Source organism: Protopterus annectens, chromosome 3.part1 (assembly GCF_019279795.1).
Source record: "Protopterus annectens isolate FY-2018-M chromosome 3.part1, PAN1.0, whole genome shotgun sequence".
Classification (NCBI taxonomy): Eukaryota; Metazoa; Chordata; order Ceratodontiformes; family Protopteridae; genus Protopterus; species Protopterus annectens.
In genome coordinates, this window is record NC_056732.1 from 817,380,098 (window position 1) to 817,396,345 (window position 16,248).

At 39.2% G+C, this 16,248-nt stretch overlaps 1 protein-coding gene across 2 annotated transcripts in view; it reads left to right on the plus strand.

The window, feature by feature from the left end:
• The first annotated feature begins 9,488 nt into the window (after nucleotides 1–9,488).
• The window catches only part of LOC122798288 (myelin basic protein), an 809,205-nt gene continuing 802,445 nt past the window's right edge, over nucleotides 9,489–16,248 (plus strand). For both annotated transcript variants that reach the window (XM_044067101.1, XM_044067102.1), the window contains exon 1: nucleotides 9,489–9,551. In XM_044067101.1, the coding sequence (XP_043923036.1) occupies nucleotides 9,501–9,551 (51 nt within the window). In that variant the 5' untranslated portion in view covers nucleotides 9,489–9,500. The remainder of the gene's footprint in view (nucleotides 9,552–16,248) is intronic.

Consider the following 16,248-nt stretch of genomic DNA (forward strand, 5'->3'; position numbering starts at 1 on the left):
TTTTTTTAGCGATTACTGAGGGGTGATCTGCGCCTGACCTACAAAGCAGTTTCTGACCCAGCCCTGATGGTAATGTTGCATATTCGAAAAACTAACTGCATGAGGGTTACCCACTCCAAAAAGTTAAACCTAATATCTGACATGATTAGATCATACCAGAGAGACAGATGTGTATCCCAGAGATTGCCCATCCACTGGAATAGGCTTCCTATTCACATGAAGTAGAGCCCTTCCCTGACCATCTTAAGCACAGTCTGGACCAATGGATGGGAAATCACAGACTCATTCCTGGGGTGGAGCCCATGTCCTTATGGGCAGAGGCATTCTGTAAAAATTGTCAAAACCCCACCTGCTGGCCCTTGTTATCTTTCCCCTAGGGATAGAAAATTGGGTAAAACCAGCTAGGCTTTTAAGGGCTGTTGATCTGTTAGCCTAGTAATCTCCTATGAACTTATGATAGGCTGTATAATTTATTTATGGACATACTTTTCAGTGGCCTTGTACAGTGCAAATAGAAGCACAACTGGATAATAAATATTTAACTCAGCAGATGACCCTGTTTTGTGAAGAGCTGCAGTGCATTCATGGTTCCATTATATGGGAGCACTTTTTTTTTTAATGCAGCAATTGATTAAGATGCACTGGACAGGAGAGAGACCTTGCTACAGTTTTTAGATGGTCTGCTGAAAGAAGATGGTCTGAGTTATTTTAGAAGTTTAGAAATTATCTCAACTAAGACTATCTGTAAGGAAAGTGTGGATGATACAGTGGACATGCACTGTTATTCTCTGAACCTGTTCTCATAGCTGAACTGTAAAAGTGTTTGGCAAAGAGGTTAGTGATAGTAATTTCATCAAGATGTAAGAAAAGAGATGGAACAGGTTCATGGACATAATGTAGAATCCAGTTATTCTCCTTCAGCATTCTTTTAGGATTGTTAATGTAGAAAGTTACTTTTGAGTAAGGACATGTGGTGTTTTTTGCTTACAAAGATTTGTTTTAACTTTATTACATGCATTTTTAAATTTAATGTGGTCTATGTTTTCTTTTGAGGCATGGAAAAGAGACCAAAGGTGATAACCTTTCTTTCTTCATGGTTTTGATTGAGGCAGTCACCCATAGAAGAATTGCAGATTGGATTTGCTTTTTAAAGGAAAGTGTGATTTTTGTCTGATGTGAAAATGAATGTTTTGAAGTATTGAATTAAAGCATATAGAGATAGCTTAGAAAAAGAGTTGGCCTGTGGATGGCCACAAAATGGGAGCTGAAGGCAGCTACATGCAGCTGTTGCATGTTCATTTAAGCACAGTAATAGGGAACCTTGTGCATTTTACATGATTTCAGACCATGCAAATGTAGAGGTGATATAGTCTAGTGGAGTCAACCATAGTGCCAGTTAAGGGATGTTGTGGGAGTTGATACAAGGGCTCAGTCAGGTATAATTTCACATCCAGAAGTTTTGTCTGTCTGAGTAGTATAAGATATCAATTACCTGATGCTGTGCAATTGAAATTGACACTGAGTGAGGCTATCAACTAGGTGTCCAGTCAATATTTCAGTTTCCTAGAATATATATTTGTGATTCAGTGTTCGTGGTTATCCAGAGCAGAGACTCACTAACAACTTCTGAATCATTTGCCTCCTTTTGAGATGTACAGAGTGGGATAGAAGGTGTGACTAAAAAGTGATATATTTGGGTGTGTCTAGATATGACATCACTTTAGGTGTAGTCAAGAATTATGGAATCAGGAGCTTGGTCATTGAAATCTGTTCTGCCTCTCACAAATGTATGCTTCTCTCCCACACTGTCCGTAATGTTTTGTTCTATTCTCTCACAAAGTTTCCCACATTAATCACACACAGATGCTTGCACTCACAAACAGCACCAGACACACACACACACACACACACACACACACACACACACACACACACACACACACACACACACACAGTGTTTTAATGCTAAAAACACATGTGGTGTATGTCGTCTTTGTCTTTTTTTTCAGCAGTTTGATCTTATGACACTGCAACCAAGTACCTACACATACACACACACACACACAAGCACATTTACACACACAAAAACACCCCCCCGTACACATGCATTGGGTCTTCTGGTGTAGTTGTTGACCAGGTATTCAAATCACTGTTGTGCTCCTGTAGCAAACATTGTACCAAAATGGATGTAAAACTTAGTGCTTCACACTCCACATCAGAAGCCCATGTGAAAATCCAAACATTTGCATACTTTTCAGTAAAGATCATTAATGCTTGAGACATCACAAACCAGATGGGTCTGACATTTGTTTTCCCACTACACAAATAATTTATTATAGGTTTTGTTTTCTTATCATCTCTTTCATCTGTGTCATTAATGGGGTGGTATGATGTCTTTTGACAAGCAAGTAAAATAAGCAGATAAAAGGAGACAATTGTCCCTTTCAGACCATAATGACTTAATTTTAAAAATGTCAATCAAATTCAAGAGAATATCTTTAACCTCTAGGATTCCAACTTATATGACCAATCTAGATGATTTCTAGTTTTGGTATGTAAAATAAATTGATAATTTCATGAAGAAGAATAATAAAGAATGTCTGTCTTTCGGCTTTTCCCGGTTAGGTGTCGCCACAGCGGAACTCCGGTCCGCTAATGATTGGCAGTAGATTTTTACGTGCTGGCTTGCCGGGCCTAACGCACAACCTTCAACGAAGGAACACCCATTCATGCATGTCGACACACAGAAGACGCTCTAACTGAGAATCGAACGTGCAGCGTCTAACTGTGAGGCGACAACGCTACCGCAGCACCACCACCGCAGTTTTAAGAAGAAGAATAAAGAATAAGCAAGCAAATTAATGATTCATGACTCGTTAAAGGTTTATTTTTATAACAGAGTGTGAACTTGTAAAATAAAGAGGTAAACAGTGGAAAAATGAACTCTTAATATTTACAGCAAACATCACTTAGATCTAAATTTCAGGAAGAAGATAAATTTATGCTAAACAATGTAACCCCCCCCCCCCCCAATGTAACATTATCAACCTATTCTCTATCATAAAATGGCTTTAGCATTAGAGAAACTAAAAATGTTCTAAAATACATCTAAAATACAGTCTAAAGATCTAAAATAGAGATCTAAAATACAAACAAGAGAATTAAATAAGAAAAATTAGAAGTTCAAAAAGACAATAAGCTAAAAACAGGAGCAGAGATCATGTTACGATAATTTAGAAGTTATTATAACTCTTAAATCAAAACAATAATGATTACAACCAAATAAAATCTAGGATAAAAGATTTTGTTATGAAAAAATCTCAAAATTGTTTAAGAAATTGTAAATAAAAAACTGAACGAACATATAAGCTACAATAAGTTTCTAATAAAATAAGAGAACTTGTAAACAATAGAGATAATGATCATTCCTGAATTAACTACATTTCTATTGCAGGAAATATATTTTTTTCCCCTTAAGGGTCTAATTGATATTCAGACAAACGCAAAGTTATCTTTCTTCATGGAAATATTCTTTAGTTACCCAAATTGTAATGAAGGGAAAGACCCCACAAATTATCCAGCATATAGGTCAATATCACTATAAATAAAGATTACAAAATGTGCCAATCCTCCTGGATAGACTAAAGCTCATCATACCTCATTTAATCAACAGTGATCAAACAGGAGTTATATTTAAAAGACAAACACAATATAATTTAAAGAGAATTCTGACATTAATAGAATAAATAGTGAGTAAAAAGCAAACAGTATTTATAAGTTGATATTGAAAAGGTTATTGATTCAGCTAGATGTAATTATTTATTTAAAACACTAGAGTTATTTGAATTCCCCACTGAGTTTATATATATAAGTTTGCAGCCAACCTGAGTTGCCACATTAATTCCCTTTTGCATAAATGATTTTTCCAATACCCCCCCTCTTGTCCGCACTCACTACATCAACAAAACCAAACTTAAACCCAGTGTATCTGCTGCAAGCCTGACTATGTCTAAAAAGGGTATTTGTCTCCTTTTGATGCTTAATCTCATATAAATGCTCATATATCTTGCATTTAAGGGCTCTCTCAGTTTTCCCTATGTAGAACTCATTGCAGGTGTTACACAATGCAATATAGACTTATCAGTGTAACAATTCCCTTTCCTCAAATATATGACGCTACCAATTCTGTTATTTAAAGTTACCAAAGGTACCTGCAGTATGTACCCACATTGAGAACAGCATCCACAGGGTTTTGTATTTCCTCCACCATGGGACTGATCCATCCTAAACTTCTCCAAGTTTAACTTTATGTTGTTACCTACTTTCATAGAAAAAATTTGGTTTCTCACCGACTTTCTTGTAAATGTCATTATTAACCTTAAATATACCCCAATTTTTATATAATATCTGCTTAATCCGGTTGGACAAAGGACTATGTTGAATGACACATGCCTGGTTATAATTTTTAATGTTTGTACTCAAGAGGGCATTATGTTCTGGTTCACCCCGAACAGTGTCAAATCCACACCCAGCCTCATCCATCTTAGACTCCATTCTGATATTTCCACTACCCAATAAGGGTTTATATCTCTTCCCCATTCATCAAAAGTCTCCTTCATAATAGGTTCCACTATATGGGGGGGAGGTAACATCTCTCAAAAAACATGTTCTTCGGTATATCAAGCCCATATATTACATCTTCTCTGTCTGAGGTCATTCAGGCCACCCTACTTGCCTGACCCTTAACTATACTATGCAAAGCCAACTTCACGGTTCTCAAGACACAAGTGGCAAACTTCATGACACCCATTCAGATGGTTAGTGGCGGTACGACTATTGAATCCTACACAAATGCACCTTATAGGCACTTACATGAGAGCATGGATTGTGCTATCCCTAACAGAACTAAGATGCTATCCTACAAAAAATGGAAGCTAATCTGGTGGTCCCCTGCCATAAACAAACTCTACAACAGAAGAAAGAAACTGTTGTAAAAAAAGAGTAAAATCCCATGATTGGAGGAACTCCCTGGTCAGCCTCAGTAAGAAGCTGATCCCTCATAAAATCCTCCAAAGCTAGTTAAAACAAAATCGCCACTGATTCTAAAGACAGCCACAAAGCATTCTATAGCTATGTCAAAAATCTCAATGGCAACACTCAGATCTGCTCTGACTTACAGCACAATGTCACTAAGTATACAGAACCAACTGATATTGCCAACATCCTGGCAGATAGGTTCAGTGCTAACTTTACCCCTCTCACCCCCTAAAGGGCCCACCTGTATACCGGAAGAATGCAACGTTCCTGTAATCATGGCTGCACAAGTAAAAACCACACTCTCCAAAGCCCAGAACACAGCATCCATGGGACCTGACAACATCACAGGCTGTGTTCTACATGAACTACAGAATGAACTGGCACCCCACCTAAGTACCATGTTCAATCCTAGCCTCACCTCAGGCTTTGTACCCACTGAATGGAATGGTGCACAGCGATGGTTATCCCACTCCACAAAGGGGGAGCCACCACGGACCCCAGGAACTACCACCCTATTAACCTGCGAGCCTGATCTGCAAGGCCATGGAACGTATCATCATGGAACTTATAAACAAAGACATTGGTAATCTCCAAAGTCTGGACCCCACCCAGTTCAGGTTTGTAAAAGGCAGATCATGTCTCCTAAACCTGATAGACTTCTTTGAAGCAGTCACCAAAGCCGTAGATGAGGGTAAGGTGGTTCACACAGCCTATGTAGATCTCTCCAAGGCTTTCGACACCATCCCCCACTCTGGAATTATAGATAAACTCACTAAACTAGGTATAAATCCCTATGTCACAAGATGGATTGCCAACTGGCTCACTGACAGAACCCTCACTGTGAAAGTAGCAGTCTCCAAGTCTGACTTCAGACCAGTGACAAGTGGAGTACCACAGGGTTCAGTCCTGGGTCATCTCCTGCTTGGTATCTACTTCTCTGAAGTACCGGCTAACATAGAAGGTCTTTGGCTAACGAAGTTCACAGATGACTGCAAACTAGGAGCCATAATCGAAACTCCTAACGATGTGGACATCCTACAAAAGTGCCTCACTGAGACAGATGCCTGGTGTCAAAGCCATGGCCTCAAGTTCAATGCCAAAAAGTGCATTGTCATCCCCTTTGGTAAAAACTCTGTACTCATGAACTACTACATAGGTGGTAGTCTACTTAACACTGAAAGTATGATAGGAGACCTTGGGACACAGGTAGACAGTAGTCTCTCCTTTGATATTCACATCACCACAGTATTCAGGAAACCCTTCTGCGTGGCACACCTCATCACAAAAGGTTTCTCATCCAGGAAAAAAGAGGTCATTGCTCCCATCTACTCATCACTCATTAGACCCATTATAGAGTATAACACCCTTTTGGTATGTACCTCACAAGACATCTACAACAACTGGAAAGGCTGCAGAAATACCTCACAAAGAGGATCACCGGCCTCAAACAGCTGCCCTATGCAGACCGCCTCAAAAAAATCCAGCTTTACCCTTTTGCATATCGCCTACTCAGAGGCAGTCTCTGCCTAACATACAAATCTATGTCAAACCCAGAGCTGTTGGACATGCTCCACTTAAAGAAATCCCAATCCCCCCAAGCTACATGCTCTAGGGACCTAAACCTTGTCACTACAATAAACAGAACATGCTGGAGGGATAGATTCCTGTCCTAGAGACTTCCCATACTCTGGAACAAACTACCTATCTATATCAAACAAAGTTCCTCATTAGCACTCCAAGAAAAATCTTGATGTTTGGATGGGAAATAGGAAATTCACCTCGGGGATCACTTCTGTTGCTCTGCTCGACAGGGCCACAGGAAAATAATTTTCTTGGGTGGCAACAGGCAGGGTACCCTTTTGCCTAGGCTTATATAGGCCCTAAGGCCAATAGCCTAGTACCTACCTATGAACCTATGTCTCCCCAGGCAGCCTGATATTGGCTCCTCTTATTGTGACACCAGAAACTAAGCCAATTGTTGAAGTCATTTTTTTTTTTTGCTGGTACTATGGCATCATCATTGATGAAGAAAGTATGGTACTCAAGGCTAGATTTATAACCACCTGGGACACATATTCGGAGAGCTCCATCATGTCTGTCTTCATGTAGTCCAGTGAGGTACATCTTTGGTTGCTCACATAGACTATGACCGTGTCGTACTGGTCCTTTTGGTTTAAAGACCTAAGAGTATGCATGATCTGGTGGATCTTGGCTCCAGACAGGCAGCTGGCTGTGATCTTCTCCTTGTTTAACCTGGTAAGGGGGAACATCAGTATGTCTTACTGTGGAGTACCCAGTAACTAGAATGTTTGGTTGTGTGGTGTGTTGCCTTATGGTCTTGGAAGTGAGCTACTCTGATTTTTCAGTTACGTGCTGTGTGCGGTACTGCCTTTCTTGAGTGTGCACGGGACCACCAATAGATGCTTTTAGGAGGACTTGGAGTTTTGGGTGGATTATAAGTTAGTACCTATGCATATGTGGAAAGAAGCAGGAAAGGTCTTACATTGATTTATGAATACAGGAGTGGCTAAGTATACACACCTTAAGTAAAGGAGAGGTGCAGATATTCATTATGACAACCAGGAGCTTTGCAGTCCTGTGAATTTTAAAATATATTTACAAATGATATAACTATAAACCTAGCAATGTAAACTGCTCTAGGTTATCTGCAGTTTGATGTAAACAAGCACTTGTGTTATCATATCACTTTGCGCTGGGAAGAGGCAATCATAAAACACAGAGATGAAAGAGCATTTTTTTCTCAGAATTACAAGCCAAGAAGTTAAAACCTAGAGTACTTACATTAGGCAAAACCCAATTTAAAATTCACTAAAGAAAGAACTTGTAAGGATTTGCTTTCTACCAAAAGAATACCCTTACAGCAGACATTCCTTGTTTACATTTTGTTCGTGAATCTTGCAACGCTACCCTATTTTTTCTTCTGTAATTTTGAAAAATTTCCTTTGAAGACATGTTTGAGATTGACATAAGTTGATTCTCCTGGTCTGTACTTTCTATGAGAGACTTCCACACTCCATGATCCAAAGTATAGTTCAAATTACTGGTTGAAAATGAATGAACTCCTCCAAAGCTGTAAAAGAAAGACTCTAGAGTACAACAAAATGCATTAAACTTTTATTAAATGAAGTGACTCGCTCTAACATTCAACTCAGATGTTTTAATTACTGGCCATCACTGTACCAGGACATTTAGGGTCCCACTAGGAGTCTGTGAAGACAGGAATTCAGGCTGAAATCAGGAGTGCACATGGGAAATCAGGATAGATGCCAACCCTTACGATATATTCCTTATAAATATGTATATTTACACATATACAGACACTCAATGATAAAGCTCATTATGTGCACTTTGCCCCTCTGTCTTGCCATCATAACATCTTTACCAGTATCAGAGTAATAAAAAGGAGAATTTCTGGATCATCCTTATAATGGAACATGTTCTCCTCTGTATTTCTTTATGTTGTAAAATATCCAGATTATATTCCCTGTATTCCTTGCTATATACATCCCCTCTGAAATGGAGTGGTATCCTGGGCAGGCACCTAAAAGCAAGAGCCCTGTGTGAGTTTTTTGCACAACATATGTCCAGTTGACAAGCATATTTCTACTGGACCACCTGGAAAAAAGTCTAATGCTGTGGGCACGGTTAGCAAGAGGGTGTTCTGCACTGCCATGCTAGGGCGTAGGTCTTCCAAGTGTCTGCGTTACTAAGTTACATCCTTCCTAATGTACTATACATGAGAAAACTGGCAGATTTTCCTGAACCAGAGATCATAAAAGCTCTGGAAAAGATCCTTACCCATCCACAATGGGGTTTTATGTAGACCTCTTTACCGTTGATTGTGCTGATGTTATGACTTGAACAGCAAAGTTAGGAATGTGCCTGTACCAGATGGTCTGCCTCTGGCTCACTTCTTTTTTAAAGGTCATCCTACTGCCTCTTTCAGGATAAGATTCTTTTTAGTTAGGCCTCCCAGGATCTAGCCGTGGACATTCAAAAGAAGAAATATACTTAAACCTCTGTGTGTAGTGTCTGGGTACAGCCATCCCCTTTCTGTTCTTTCAGTTCATTCTAGTTTTCCAGGAAGAAGTTCCACGCAGTATAAAGAGGTTTCCCAAGTATCAGGCTACTGTGCACAAAAAATTCACACATGTTCATTATACCACAGACCAGAGCTACTCTGTGTCTATGTAAAGTACTTCTGGGCTTCTAAATTCTGCTCTTAGCACATCTATAATAGGCACTCATTAATTAAAGAGTGTGCTGTGTACATATGAACTGCCAGTTGTGTGTGTGTGTGTGTGTGTGTGTGTGTGTGTGTGTGTGTGTGTGTGTGTGTGTGTGTGTGTGTGTGTTTGAGACCTGTCTTGCTATATTTGAATGAGACTTGGTATATAAATTGCTATTATTATTTGTTTGTTTGTTTGCAGACCATTTCAACCATGGGAAACCAGATTGTGAAACACAAGAATAATTGTGAAAATCCCTGCAAGGTAAGCCTCAGTAATTAAACATGTTTTGAGGATTTTTTTATCAATAAAGACAAATAAATAAATAACTATTTGCACTTTTCATCAACTTTAATTCCTAATCAATTGATGAGTTTTATTTCTGGTTTTGTTTGGTTATGGTGTTCCTCTTATCAACAGGTATTAGCACACTTGAAGCAGCATTGCTTCTTTGGAGGAAAGACAGCAATTTTGCCTAACTGTGTTACTTAACCAGCCTTTGAAGCTGTATTTTATCCCATTGTAAGCTGCTGACAGATGGGATTGCCGCATGCTCTGACTGGCATTCTTAGTACTATTGCTCTAACATCGTGTTACCACTTTTAAAAAAACTTAACAAGATAAATAACCTGTGAAGTTTTAAAGTCACAATGCGTCTCTTCTCCTGTTTCTGTGCCATGTCCTCTTTGTATTCCTTACAGCTACTCTTCTTCCAGGTTTATTACTGTTTATGTTTTTTATAAAAATACTGATATATTTCACTGATTTGACAGGTTGTTTGTGTGGAATTAATACTGAATTCTATTAGACAAGATTTAAAAGAGATCACTTTATGTGGTGACCAAAACATGGTTGGACAAATACATCTGGCTGATTGGAAGGTGAAATGAACATTTTTATAGGGAGCAAACCCCAGCACATTCCCCGTAACCCATTCACTATTATATTCTAATTTTAAGGTCACTACATACTGCTACAGTATGAAGCAAAATATACACTCTAATCCTAGATAGTGAGATGTCAGAGTAGGTAGATGTGAGTATAGAACCCTCTACACTGGGGATGTAGGGATCTTCTTTTCTTCTAAAATATACTTTTATGTTGTGCTTTTTCTTCATTTGGTGAATCCTGCTTTTGACTTGTCTCTATTTAGCTAGCCAATTTTCAGCAGAATGTTTGTCAGCCACGTTTACTGATCCTGTTTAATCAAAGAAAGCTCACTCCTCCCTCATATTGGACTTCACCTCCATACCCAGCCCTCTAAGTAAGTGGAACAGTTCAAGTATATTGGAGTCCCATTTGTGAGGGTTCATTTTACGGTCAGATTTTTTTAGCAAGGATGCTTACCTTAAACTATTTCATTATTACCTCTCTTATTGATTTATTTTACTAGATGCTACCCTATAGGTCTACAGTATTTAATTTACTCCAGGTGTGGATCAAGTAGTGATTTTCTGACTCTGAACTTTCAGATGTGTGTGTGTGTGTGTGTGTGTGTGTGTGTGTGTGTGTGTGTGTGTGTGTGTGTCTGTGTGTTGCTTTTGTGTCATGTAGCCCACACCTTTCAACTATACATATTTTTTGCAGAATGTTCAGATTTGTGCCTCGTATTCCTGGTCTGTTTCTCATAACATTTGTGGTTTCTGGCAAATCGCTGAAGATTGACGTCATTAAATAATGACATGCATTTGAGTTTCAGTCTTCATATCCTTCAGAAAATGAATCATAACACAAATCATTTTATTCTGGCAACTTTCTAAATTTCTAAGAGCAGTATTTAAAATCTGTCCCTATTTTGGGGCCTCTGACCCCCCCCCCCCCATTATTTTAGGCTTTGCCAGATTTCTTGTGCTACAAGGTTGAGAGGTACACTGTGGACTCTCTTTGTCATGTGTTTGTTACAGGACTTTGCAGTGAGTCAGATATGTGGGAGCTACTGTGAAAAATCAGCTTGAGCTTCTCACAGTCTTGTAAATGGTAGTAAAATTCTCATTAGACTGTCTGAAACCTTTGATCTGTATTCATTTTTGGATTCTGTATCAGGTCATTGCATTTACATTAGATGCTTTCCCTGCTGCACAGATTTAACAGCAACAACCAGCCCTTCTGTTACTAGGCAACCATCGTGTTGGTCTTCACTCCTCTTCAGTGCTATGACTGTCTGTATCAGAAGGTATCTTCTTTTACACCATATCAGGAGTTCTGCACTGTTAGCTAAGTGTTTTTTCTTCCTAGTTAAGTGCTTATAATCTCCAGGTGATAGCCTTCATTTATTTATGCTGCTAATACATGCCAAACTGGGCTGAACCACTCACACAGATGACTGGCATAGTAAGTTTTGATGAATATACAAATTAGTGTCTTGACACTATGAATGATCTTCTAAATGCTGTCAACATTCCAAATGTTCTTGGTCCATACTGCCTTTGCAGTAACATGCCCAGTAGGCTATCATTTTAAAATCTGGGTAAGAATGCAGGTTTGTCCAGTGCGCAATTGGGCATCCAGAGTTGACCCGAGCAATAAAAATAACCACAATTCTGTGAACTGTTCACAACCCCTCCCCCCCGTCAGTGTTCCAAGATGGTCAAAATGTTTTAGAAACGTAAACTTTTGTTATGCATCCCATCCTGTCATTGTCCCAATTATATTTTTTCTAATTAGAAAATGCCTGCTAACATGACCATTATCTCCCGTCTATATTTTTTTCAATTAGTTTGAAAAGTGCTTTTCCCCTATAGGAGTGTCTTCACTGTGTAACTTCATAAAAATGAATTACTTACAAATCTTCTGTGATATCTTACAATGTCTGGAATAGCAGCTCTCCTGTTGTGCTGTAGTACCCCAATATGAAGTGACCAAGTCTGATGCTTCGTTGGCATCAGTCCACATTTGCTTATTGGAATTTTGCTGCACATAAGCAGTTCAGACACATCCATTTCAGTATGATGTCCATCTAACCTAAACAATTGAAAAGATTGTGAACCAGTCCTACTGTTTTGTTTTCTTTTTGGGCAAGTGCTGGTTGAATAGTTCTTTTCACCACTGCTGTCTAGGCTAAATCTACTACTAATCTAGACTGTAAGTAAAGCAGAATTTACTCATTGTGATGTCCCCACACTGGGCCAGTAATCAAAGAACCTGAATCCTCACTACTGAAACTGGAGAGGGATGTTCACTTGGAATACAAATGGAGACATTCAGTATTTCCAGATGCAGACCTCTCTGCATCAACCACAATTTCCCTTAAGAGCACTCAGTGAACACACTTCTGCCCAGACTATAAGGTGGCTATCACTGCCGCAAGAACCCCTGCCAGCAACTCTAAGGCCCTTACAAGGGTACCTAATTACACTGAGTTAAATTAATATTAATACAAATGGTAATGTTGACCAAACAGCAAGGCTTTCAGCAGTGGCCAGAATTATCACCAAATAAATATATGCAAATACTCTCAAAACTTAAATATTTGAGCCACAAAGAAAAGTGTAAATATATTTAATAATAAATAATAAAAGAACAACAAAATACTAAATATTTATTTACAGTAAGCACCGGAGTTTCAGTCACAGGGAATATTAAAAATAACACCGATGGAAAGTTTCACACAGTAATAGAAAAACAGTATTTAGCTAATCTCGCTGTCTGTTCCTGATTGACTAAATTAATTACTGTTCCTACTTGCTGAATAGAGCACTGCAAGATGGTTGAGCAGTCCTTGTTATCAGATGCAAGACAGAACACAGAATACTGTTGAGACTTCAGTCTCCCCTAATATTAAAATATTGTTTCTGTACAGAATGACATCATCACACACGTTTGGTCATTTGACTCTTTCCCACACTATCCCCCATCACTTGAAGCTACCAGGGTTTTAGCACCTATGTGCTATGACATACACAGATAGAGCTTTGCTAAGATGTGCTGCAGTTGCTGGAAGTCATAAAACCATTTCACTCTTCCTACAGGAGCTACCAGATATTCTCTAGCACATACATTACATCTCTGGCTCCACTCAAAACTATGGGACAACATCTTTATGCCTTAACCCATAAAGTAATTTAATTTCAAGGATATTTTGCAAAGTCAGGTGGATTAAGATTAACCTCTTCACTTCAAGTATATGCTTTTACAATGTATACATTTAAACAGTTACAATAATGTATATACATTTATTTTCCTTTCAACAGGCCACACTGTTGATAGATGTTAACACAAGCAAACCTCACAAGTACCTTTTCAGAACAAGCATCTGTATAAATTAGTTTGATACACAAATGACATGTAATTATTTACGAAATTCCAGCTAGCTGTGCTGGCATATGTTACAAATCCACTGCCTTATTTGTCCTGGAATGGCTGGCAGTATCTCCTGTCGTCACACCCATGTCTGACATATTTTACCCATGGTAGTGAAGTTGAGTGGGTAAATCTCATAAGGTGTGAAATAAAATGTTTGGAGAGGAGATTATTAGTATTGTGCTGTGGAAGCCTTTAAAAAATAAGATGCTTCTTACCATTACTAAATAACTTGGGTGGTATTCCTAGAACTCTGCACAGAAGTTCAATTTGGGATGCTCAGAAATGCAAGTTGTTGTGCTGAGCAGTAATTTGATATAGAGTCATACATACTCTGCATGACTGAATCACAGTAAAATGTAGTTTATATTTTTAAAAATCTCCCACCTAAGTAGTTGAAGCATGTTTGGTTGCCCTACCAGCCTGTGCAGCCATGTAACACAAGGATGTACACACACACACACACACACACACACACACACACACACACACACACACACACACACACACTAGCATACAGACTTTTAGTCTCATCTTCCACAAGAACATATGCAAGTAGTAGTTTTAGTCTCATCTTCCACAAGAACATATGCAAGTAGTAGTTTTCCTTTACCATCATTGGTAATAAAGTCAGCCAACCTGGGTTTGATGGAGTGGCAGAAATGGATGGGAGTGCCTATCCTGGGAGGTGAATGCTCATCTTATCGATCCATGAGGAGAGGTGTGGTCCAGACAGAGGGCAGTGGTCCTTGGACAGTTTGCAAAATGAGTGTAGGAGAGGGGCGAGGGACAAGAGGGTCAGTCATAATGCAAATATCCATCTCCGTCAGATTGCCCTGAGGTTCCTTACCGGCCCCATCCCAAATTCATTTGACCTGGCAGTGGATGGGGGACACTGGGGTAAGAAACTAGAAAGGGCAGACCAAGGAGGAAGAAATACAAACAAAATACGTAGTAATAATTACAGGTTCCAAGACTCAGACACACCCCACCAGCCCATACACATGCATACATGTCCCAGTCTTTCCCTGAATTCACACACAAACACTTGTACAGTTGTATGCAGGACCTGAGTTTCATCACTTCAAATGTACATACATGGTTATACCTTCACTTATCCTCCCTCTCAACTCAGTGTTGTCTCATGGCTCACCTGACTTATCCTTTCCACATACATAGACACACATAAAACACACTTTTTTGCTCCTTAAACACCCTTCCATAACCATATAGCAGGCTTCCGGTTTCCTGTTACAACAAATGTGTATATACAGAAACACACTCTCTTCCATCCACCTCTGGACACAGACACTTAACTATGAGCTTCCAAGTTCAATGTCCTCCAGTATATGCATATAGTATTTCATTCTTACTACTGCACACAGACACACACACATATGCACACACACACACACACACACACACACACACACACACACACACACACACACACACACACATTCATGCATAAACACACACCCCCAACTTGATTGCACTCATGGCCACACTTTCCCACTCACTCATGTATACAACTAGCCTGCCTATCCCTTAACTAGCCCTCCTACTGTGACTTCCCATGTGGACATACACACACACACACACACACACACACACACACACACACACACACACACACACACACACGCACACACACACACACACACACACATGCATGCACACATTCCGGAACACTACCGGTTTGTTAAACTCCTCAGCACTTTCCTCTAACATTATCAGGTCAATAACTTGGGTTGCTATGTAAATGCTTTACCACAGGCATTTCTGGATGGAAATACATGGCTAATTAGAATAGACTGTTCCCTTATGATGCCCCAGTGGAATGATGTTCTATGTAATGTAAGTGATGCATTAAATTAAGAAGAATGTTTCAGCAATGATCCAATATAGATCTTTACATACGTGTGTGTGTACACACAACCACACACATGCATATAAGGTAAATAAAACTGTAATGTCCATAGCTGGCTACATTGTTGTGCACAGAAAGTAAGAATAGGTGGATATTTCCTGATGGAAGCACATGGCTAATTATCTAAGGCTACTGCCTCAGAATGCCTCATCAGCATTTTCAGTAAGCCAGAGAGACATTCAGCTGCAGTGCTACATATCTTAATGTTGCAGCACTATGGTAGGGTTAACTCTGAATGGAAATGGTTATCATGAGTGAGGTGTACACCAAGTGTACACCTCACTGTAATCTTTCTGAATCCAGCCCCATGTTTAAAAAGCACGAATCAGCCAGTCAGAATTCAAGAAAAATTAGTGTTGCAAGCACACATTAAAATCATATACTTTCAGACATTGGTTAACAGTGGGTAAGAAAGTTTGTCCTATTATCGTGTGATGTCAGAATAAAGATATTTAGCAATACAGTTTTGTGTAGGTTTACTTGAGGCTATCTGTCCAGAAAAAAAAAAATTCTGATTTTGTGTTCTTTCTTTTTCAGTGGAAAGGTATTCTGTGTAATGTAAATGATAACTTAAGATGAATGTTTCAGCAATGATCCAAGGTAGACCTTCACATACACACACACACACACACACACACACACACACACACACACACACACACATGCATATAAGGTAAATAAAGGTGTTATAACATGAGTCCACAACTGACTACATGGCTGGGGGCAGAAAGT